Raw genomic sequence first — 8,686 nt, forward strand, 5'->3', positions numbered from 1 at the left:
TGAAGAGTCTGATGACAAAGTAGCCACAGGAATGATCTGTGTGGATCTTTCCTCTCTGATCGGCGGTCTTGAACGCACCCCGGTTCACCTGAGTCTAGCAGGGTTTTCAACGCAAATGGGCGGCGTTTCCCCCTCGACTAGGAAGAACCGAAACGCCACCGTTTAAAGCCGCGCTTTCCGCCCGTCGGTACGGTGTCGACCTGAGCACCATGGCTCCGTTGACGTTGACCTGTTTCTGCGTGCCGTGGCTGTGAGGCTCCGCTGCGTGTGCCGGTCCGGCCTGGCGCCGCCGCCGCCGTCCTGAGAGCTGTCATCAGCGGTAGGTGTAGCAGCTAACGGCGGCAGCCCCTCATCAAGAGACCCGGGCAAGAGTGTCGGTGCGTGAAGCGTCGACTCATGGGAGGAGACGGTGACCGGAGAAGACCTGCTTTCTTCCCTGATTCGTACAAATACTTAAACGGATCTGTGAACTCCGGGAAGCTTTGATTTAACTCAGATGGAAACATCTCGTTGCTTGCATTAGCTTGTTAGCATTAGCGCTACTGGAGAGGCGTCACTTTCAGCTAGCATTAGCTTTTAAAAGCTGAATTATTCTGCCAAATGAAGTAGAAAATTAACAACATCTTCACATTTTAAGTACTGGAGCACACGCAACACACGTGGCTCGCGGACAGGCAGTGTTCACAGGTAAACTTCATTTATTTATGAATTTGGGAAGCTAGTTAGCGCTAACTTCATTAGCTGTTGATCCTGAAGCATTAACACTGGGCTTCAGAAACATTGACAAGGTTTGAGTTAGTTCCCGCAAAACACTCTTTTAATTCTGTACACATGTGACAAGGTGTTGGGATAAAATGTTTTAATGATGTGAAGATGGTGGGTTGTTGTGTATCAGGTGGCTCTAGAAGTGTTGCATCACAGAGTCCAGAACAAACCCAAAATCAAACAGACATGTGAGAACTCGTTTTAATCTCTCTCTCTTGGCACTGTGACTCAGCGTCTGTATGACGGCTTCAGGGAGAGTTTAGCTCAGATCTCAAATAAGGACTGACTGCATAATAAAGGCTCATTCTAGTTTTCACTGCCGTATGAATGTTGCAACATCATTACTTAGTTGTTGCTGGGATTATGTATGTGTATGTCCAAAATAATCCCATTTTCTCAACACAACGTAAATACTATCCAAATGTATACATTGCCTAAAATGAAAATGTGGGATACTCCCAATGTATCCTATGACAATTCCCCAGGATTAGCTAGATATATTATCATAGGAAACTGATGTGTCATATACCTCCATACTTCTACTTTGTCTTTTACCGGTTTCTTTCAGAGGTGACCAGAGAAGATCATAATTTTTGTGATTAATATGTAGTTGCACTCTCAGGCCTAATCCTTTTGGGATTTCTTGATATTATTGTTCATGTTGCCATGTGGGACATTGCTGTGTTGAAATCTGCAACCTGTAATGTTGGCCCTCTAGAGGTGGGAGTGAGTTGCTTAGTTATTTTCTTAGAATATACATTACAGATTTTAGTGCAGCCTTGGTGCCTCTTGTTGTATTAGCTGCTTTCTGCTGTAAACAGTGCAGCAATGGAGTAAAAAAAACAACACAAAGTAAATATGCATTTCAGATAGTATGTAGTACATAGAAAGTGTTACTCAAAACATGTATGCATGGGTATACTATTGTGCATTTTTTGTAGCTTTCTGCATAAGAACTGAATGTGTGGGATTCTCCAGTGTATTGTAATGATCCTAGCACCATCAGCTGTGTTGATCCCTGTGTTTTTTTGTTTCTCTATCTTTCAGTGTAGATGCCTTGGCTGAGATGAGTGTGAAGGCATTTGAGCTGGTCCCCGCTGTGGAGCGTGACCTCCTCATGGGCGACAAAGCTCGCATCAACATTGAGTGCATCGAATGCTGCGGGAAGCACTTGTACGTGGGCACCAATGACTGCTTTATCCATCACTTCCTGCTGGACGAGGCCACGTCCTCCAAAGGGAAACTGATTTACTCATCCCAAAAGCTGCTGCATAAATACCTGGGCCTCAAGAAGCCGGTGACTGAACTGCGAGCTGCTTCTGCTTTGGAGCGTCTGATCGTGCTCTGTGATGGGATAGTATTCCTCGTCGACATGGTGACACTAGAGACTGTGCCATCGGCTGCGGGAGGCGGGGCTAAAATCAGAGGCGTCACGGCGTTCTGCATAAACGAGAACCCGGTGAATGGCGATCCGTTCTGCGTGGAGATGGCTGTGCTCTCCTCGAAACGTCGGACAGTTCAGATTTACATGGTGTATGAGGACAGAGTGCAGCTGGCCAAAGAGGTGAGCACTCCCGAGCAGCCGTGTGCCGTCAGCGTGGACGGTTACTTCTTATGCCTGGCCCTCGCCACGCAGTACATGATTTTGAACTACAACACAGGGGCCTCCCAGGACCTTTTCCCTTACAACAGTGAGGAGAGGAGACCTATTGTGAAGAGGATCAGCAGAGAGGAGTTCCTCTTAGCTGCTCCTGGTGGTCTGGGTAAGTTCATGTAATGTTGCAGCATTAGACAAACTGTTTGTGCTTCAGTGCGGGACATTGAAGTCGCACTTTTGCCTGTCTGTTTTAAAGCATAGTGACTTTTATTGTTTTTTGAAAAGTTTTTTTTTATATATTTTCACTTCCTTGACATGTTGCTGATGTTCAGAGCTGCCTCTCCACTTCACGCCTGCAGGAATGTTTGCCAACGCAGAGGGAGTCTCTCAGCGGGCGCCGGTCAACTGGTCAGAGAGCGTGATTGGTGCCGCCGTGTGTTTCCCGTACGTCGTTGCTTTGGATGAGAGCTTTATCACCATCCACAGCATGTTGGACCAGCAGCTAAAACAGACCCTTTCTTTCAGAGATGGACACATTCTGCAAGACTTTGAAGGTATTTTCACAGATTTCAAATGTTTTACTCACACAAATAAGATCAGTAAAATTGATCATTTTGTGATTTCCTTTTGTTTTTTTTTTTTATTAACGCTGACTTGCAGTTTGACTTTACTTTAATATTTATTGACATTTTGTAGCTGAATTTCAAGTAGCAAAGCTGCTACTACAATAGCAATACAATGTGATGTATTTTTGATATCCTAGATTGTCTGTATAATTTAAAAAAAAAAAAAAGAATAGTAAATGTGGCTTAGATTTTTTTCAGTAGTTCATTTCACTCATGAAGCTGATTTGAAACACAACAGATTGTATTGTATACTATGAAAATAAAATTAACTTAGGCTTAAAAATCATGTTGCACAAAAGTCAACTGTTCTAATTACACAAAAAAGAAAAAAAAAACCGCTAAGTAAAGGAGAGACGGCCTTAAACCAAAGTGTCGTCTCATGATTCTTTTTAAATGTGTTCGTAGGGAAAGTCATTCTGGCTTCAACCAAGGCTGTGTACGTTCTGGTACCTCTGCCACTGGAGAGACAGATTCAAGACTTACTGGCCAGTCACAGAGTGGAGGAGGCGCTCATCCTCACAGAGGGAGCGCAGAGAAATATCCCCAAAGACAAGTTCCAGGTAATGAACCTGTCTGCCGCTCTGAGTTTTAGAGTTGGAGCAAGTTGTAAAGTTCATGTTGTATAAGCCCCACAAAGATACTGACATAACTATTAATATATAACTATTAAACAGCAAAGGAGCTCTGCCTTGAACTATGTCAATGTACTGAAAACATTGTCTTACATGTTAATTTCTGTTCAGATTTTGCACAAAAGAATCCTCCAGCAAGCAGGTTTCATACAGTTTGGCCAGCTTCAGTTTCTGGAGGCAAAAGAACACTTCAGGTAAGAAAAGAAGTTCATGTTTTTAGTCAAATCCTTTGTGTTAAAGTAATTAATCTCCAAATTTTCCTCAAGGAAAAACAAAAAAATCAATTCCTGTTTGATGAATAAAAGCTTTTGTCAGGCCACCTGTGATCGGCCCCTCACTGTATGAAGACATGATATATGTATGAATTTATGGCATCTTTCGTCTGAAGCAACATATAGCTGCTGTAAAAAGCCAGACACAAGGCAATCATTTAGAAACATTATTATCCAAATAACTGGCCAAAGTGTTTTTTTTTTTTTTCATTTGGCAGATGTTTTGAAATATATTCTGATGAGAAAAACATGGAGAATTATGCAGTGAGCGGAGAGAGTTTGCACCTGTCGACTGCTTCCATCTCTCTGGTTTCCTGGGTTTTGGTTCTTTTAGAGTCTCTCTCATCAGCCGCATTTGTCTCCATACGTGACTGTTTTCAGGAAGGGTCAGCTGGACGTGCGGGAGCTGATATCTCTCTACCCGCTGCTGCTGCCAGCTTCCTCTTCGTTCACACGATGCCATCCCCCTCTCCATGAGTTTGCAGATCTCAACCATCTGGCACAGGGCGACCAGGAAAAAGTACTGCGATGCAAGAAGTTTCTCATCAGTTATCTCGGAGAGGTAAATGAAGGCTGATTAATTCCCGGACAATTCTTCACAAAAGTAAGTCTTTTAATGTTTTCTTCATAATTTGCCTCCACAGGTACGAAGCACAGAGGTGGTGAATGGATGCAGAGAGGACGTCGACACAGCTTTGTTGAAGCTGTACGCTGAGCAGAATCACGAGAGCCTTTTAGACCTTCTAGCTTCAGAAAATTCCTGTGTGCTTGCAGACAGTGTTCCCTGGCTGGAGAAATATCACAAGTATGTAAACTCTTATACTAGTTACCAATGCTGTGTTTGAATCTGTGGGAAATGTAACAGTTGGAGATCACTATGGGAATCAGTCTAGTTTTCAGTAATTATGAAATTCCAAAATTCCTCAAGGGCCAGACTGAGATGATGCTTTCTCGTTTAAATACTTTCTCTGACGCCACGTTGTTAATTATCACTTAAATAAGGCTTAAATACACTGTCCAGTTTAGTCAAGTCATTTAATGACTTTGTACTGAAAATGTAATCTTGTGGGAGTGGCTTTGCTTCATTCAGTCCTTTTCTCTCTCAGATATTTTGCACTTGGGTTACTCTATCATTCTAATGGCCAGGACTCTGCAGCTCTTCAGGTTCGGAATTTTACCCACTGATCAGATCACATCATTACATCCTATCTCTACTGTCAACGGATTAACATATTACCATTTCATTTCTCCACCAGTTGTGGATTCGTGTTGTAGACGGGGACCTGCAGGACTCGACAAGATCCGACCTTTATGAGTACATAGTGGACTTTCTCTGCACCTCCTCCAATCTGGATCTCGTCTGGAAGTATGCAGACTGGGCCTTGCTGAAGGATCCCACAGTAGGTTTCAAAAAATGCCAACAGTGCTGTCAACTACAGATAGGACTTGGGAAAAAAAAAAAAATTTTTTTTTGACAAATTTTGTGTTGTCTACAGAAAAGTGCATCCAAATGCTGCTACATTTCTTTTGACTCAAACTCATTTATTTTATTTTTTTTATCGTCACTAATATCTCCTCCTCCCTGATAAAGCAGTGAATGTGGGGCCTTCTCCAATTACTCCTCCAAGTTAGCTGTGCATGTATAGCTGTGCTCATGCGAACGGAGCATGTTGTGAACAGCTCGGACTCATGGAGCGCACAGCTGACACGTGAACAAAGCTTGAGGAAATTGCACATCCGAATGGCTCCCAGTCGCAATTTGTACCCGTTCTCATCGTTCACTTAAAAGAACTGTTTAAATTGATGAGTTTCACCTTTCTACTGCCAACATGACGGGATTTATTTTTGGGAAAGGTGTGGATGGCCTGTCAGCTCTTATTATTCTTTGTGCTGAGAAAACTTTCAGGCAGTTCCTTCAATATGATTCTATCACTGAGCTTCGTTGTCACGCTGCACAGAGGAATTGGAGAATGAAGACATGTTAGAATCCATCGTAATAGATTTGTTTGAATAGAGTGCACCATCTCAGCTTAACTCCACAAATAGTATTCAAAATCAAACAGTGGATTTCTGACTTATTGCTGAATGTGAATGGGAGGAAAAAAAGTGCCACTTTGTATTGTGTTATCTGTAGTTCGTCTTAAAGTACTGCTCACATTTGTAGTTAAAAAAACAAACAACTTTTGTTTTTGTTTATAGAAAGGCATCCACGTCTTCACCAGGAGGCCTGCCAGTAAAGATCAGCCCGAGTTAAACCCTGACGATGTGATCACTTACCTGGGAAAGCATAGCCGAGCTCTGCTGCTCTACCTGGAGCACCTGGTGCTGGAGAGGAGGATACAGGTAACCTGAAGTTTGTTAAAAACGATTCCAACTGTCAATAACCAGTGTGGCTGATTGGTGAGTGTGATCTTACAGCGTCAACGCAGCAGATGTAGCCTATGCAACACTTCAGACTAGCTGCTCTTAGCCTCTGTGTAGCAGGGACAACTCGTCCCGCTGTGGTGTCGACGGCCGGTTTGATAAATGACGGTGTTTGTTTTCCATCAGATAATGGCAAAATAAAGGGTGAAATGTTTGGGGAAACACTGCAATGCTTTCTTCAGCGGGTGTCATTCCAGTCTTCAGCCTTCTTGAGCCATTGCTGAGCCGCATATCAACTTTCCCCCAAGTTATCAAGCATAAGTGTGAATTTTCTGATGCATTGAACCACATCTTAGTGTAGCAGTTTCACAATTCACCATAAAGTATTTAGATGAATTGCAGCTTATTATCATAAGCTGAATATGATAACAAACACAGCAGTTAAGTGTTTAGCTCTGTCCCTGACTTCTTCCTACACCCTCGAGCTGTAAGCTGAGTGAATTAGGTTGCCTTGATGGGGTTTGTCTCCTGAATTACATGAACCTGCCACAGAAGACACATTTAAAAAAGGACTGATGAAGCTCAAGTTTTTTTTTTTTTTTAAACTCATTATAACCAAACTGTTCATACAAACCGAAGCTTGTCACTGTGCCCACTCTGTGATCTGTATAGTAGCTGATAGATAAGGGCCTCACTTATGGATGTGCTGAGTTTTATTATTTTTAATGAGGGGTTCTGATTGATGGCATTACTGTTTTCCATTTAAAGAAAAAAAAAAAAGTCCAAATCAAGTAATGAATGTAATAAATGTCTAACCACTGAGAATTGGAGAAATTGTAAAACAGAAATGTCTTTTGACTGCTTTCCCCCCCCCCTAACATTTTCCTGAAGCTCAGCAGTTTTTGATTGCTTTGTCCACTGTGTCTGGATGCAGAAGGAGAAGTTCCACACACACTTGGCTGTGTTGTACCTGGAGAGGGTTTTGTCGCTGCTGTCGGAGTTGCCTGCAAATGAAGAGCAGCTTACCAAAGCCAGAGAGAGGCTCCAGGCAATGCTCAGGGAGTCCGACCTTTACCGTGTACAGTTTCTTTTAGGTGAGAAAAACAATATATATATATATTTTTTTTTTCTTAAAATCTCTTGTAGGTGAAAGCTGAATAATTAACAAGATTTGTGTTGAATAAAAACAGTGATTCAGATTTGAAGTTGGGTTGACTGTGCTGATCTTCTTTTGACTTTGCGTAGTTAAAACAGAAAACTGTGAACAACTGCTGCTGGAGCGCGCAACACTACATGGAAAACTAGAGGAGCATGACAAAGCACTGCACATCCTGGTGCACCAACTCAGAGACTTTCCGTCCGCCGAGGCCTTCTGCATATGGGCCTCTTCCTGTCGGGATTCTGCTTACCGGCAGCGGCTGTTTCACCTGCTCTTAGGAGTGTATCTGGACGGGAGCGTTCCGGGAAGCGCTCCGTCGGCTGCGGGGAGCAACGGCGGCGAAATGGAGATGGCGGCGGTAGACCTTTTGAATCGGCACGGCGAGGTGTTCGATGCGGTCCGTGTCCTGGAAATGCTGCCCGAAGGCTGGTCGCTGCAGCTGCTGAAGCCCTTCCTGGGCCGGGCCGTCAGGGCCAGCATGCACGCCTGCCGCACCTCCCAGATCGCCGTGGGGCTCGCTCACTCTGAAAACCTCCAACTGCTGCACGACAGGGTGAGAAACACAACACACACTGTGCTGTTCTGTTGAACACATACAGACATAGCTCTGTAGCTTTAGTAAGTTTTTGCATTTGATGAATGGATTTGTTCAATAATGACACGCAGAAAGGGAAACAAAAATAAAATTTCTGCATGAATTGGTCATCAAATGTTCTGCCTAATAAAACAAAAGTCTTGTTTGCTGCTCCATTAGTTCATTCATTCAAGAAGACACCTGTCAGGAGGATTCGTAATAGGAATAATTATTGTTGCAGGGGGCACCTTCTCTAAAAGCTTTACGCTTGTGAATCTCCCGAATTAAAACCATCTTTCTTTCCATTCATCCTTTAAAAAAACCTGACAAATGGAACTCGACAATTTTGACAAATGTTTATCGAAATGCTTCCCTGCACTTTTTCTTATTGCTTTAATGTTTTTTTTCCCCCCTTCCAGTTGAAAGAGCGAAAGAAACCCATCTTAATCTCTGAAAAGAAAGGATGCCACTTGTGCCACAACACCTTCAGCGAGCCGAGTGTCGTGTGTCTGCCAGGCGGAGTGCCGGTCCACACGCACTGCGTCGCCCAGAGAGCAAGAGACTCTCCCACCAAGAGACAGTTGACTAATAGCAGTAACCACACGTGAGACTTGAACCCTCAAACTACCATGTAACCTGTGATCGGAGGCACTGAACTGCAGCGAGGACGCGCTGAGCTTTTTGGATGGTCGGGGGA

General features: G+C 43.5%; 1 protein-coding gene across 3 annotated transcripts; it reads left to right on the forward strand.

Moving 5' to 3' along the window:
* The first annotated feature begins 89 nt into the window (after positions 1 to 89).
* On the forward strand, positions 90 to 8,686 carry tgfbrap1 (transforming growth factor, beta receptor associated protein 1). Of its 3 annotated transcripts, none has more exons than XM_030092855.1 (13): positions 90 to 319; positions 1,813 to 2,528; positions 2,722 to 2,916; positions 3,394 to 3,548; positions 3,732 to 3,814; positions 4,274 to 4,454; positions 4,537 to 4,697; positions 4,999 to 5,056; positions 5,149 to 5,292; positions 6,092 to 6,235; positions 7,191 to 7,350; positions 7,502 to 7,968; positions 8,409 to 8,686. In XM_030092855.1, exons 2-13 carry the CDS (start codon positions 1,832 to 1,834, stop codon positions 8,595 to 8,597), a joined length of 2,634 nt encoding a protein of 877 aa, XP_029948715.1. In that variant the 5' UTR covers positions 90 to 319; positions 1,813 to 1,831; the 3' UTR covers positions 8,598 to 8,686. The 3 variants fall into 3 exon arrangements, with proteins under 3 accessions (XP_029948715.1, XP_029948717.1, XP_029948718.1); XM_030092857.1 differs by having other exon boundaries at positions 1,818 to 2,528; XM_030092858.1 differs by lacking the exon at positions 90 to 319 and adding an exon at positions 360 to 377.

The sequence above is a fragment of the Salarias fasciatus genome, chromosome 1, assembly GCF_902148845.1.
Source record: "Salarias fasciatus chromosome 1, fSalaFa1.1, whole genome shotgun sequence".
NCBI lineage: Eukaryota > Metazoa > Chordata > Actinopteri > Blenniiformes > Blenniidae > Salarias > Salarias fasciatus.

Coding starts and splice junctions, on each gene's coding strand:
- tgfbrap1 (XM_030092855.1), top strand. CDS start 1,832: ATGAGTGTGAAGGCATTTGAGCTGGTCCCCGCTGTGGAGCGTGACCTC. Junction 3,815..4,273: donor GAGGCAAAAGAACACTTCAG/GTAAGAAAAGAA, acceptor GACTGTTTTCAG/GAAGGGTCAGCTGGACGTGC. Junction 7,969..8,408: donor TCCAACTGCTGCACGACAGG/GTGAGAAACACA, acceptor CCCCCCTTCCAG/TTGAAAGAGCGAAAGAAACC.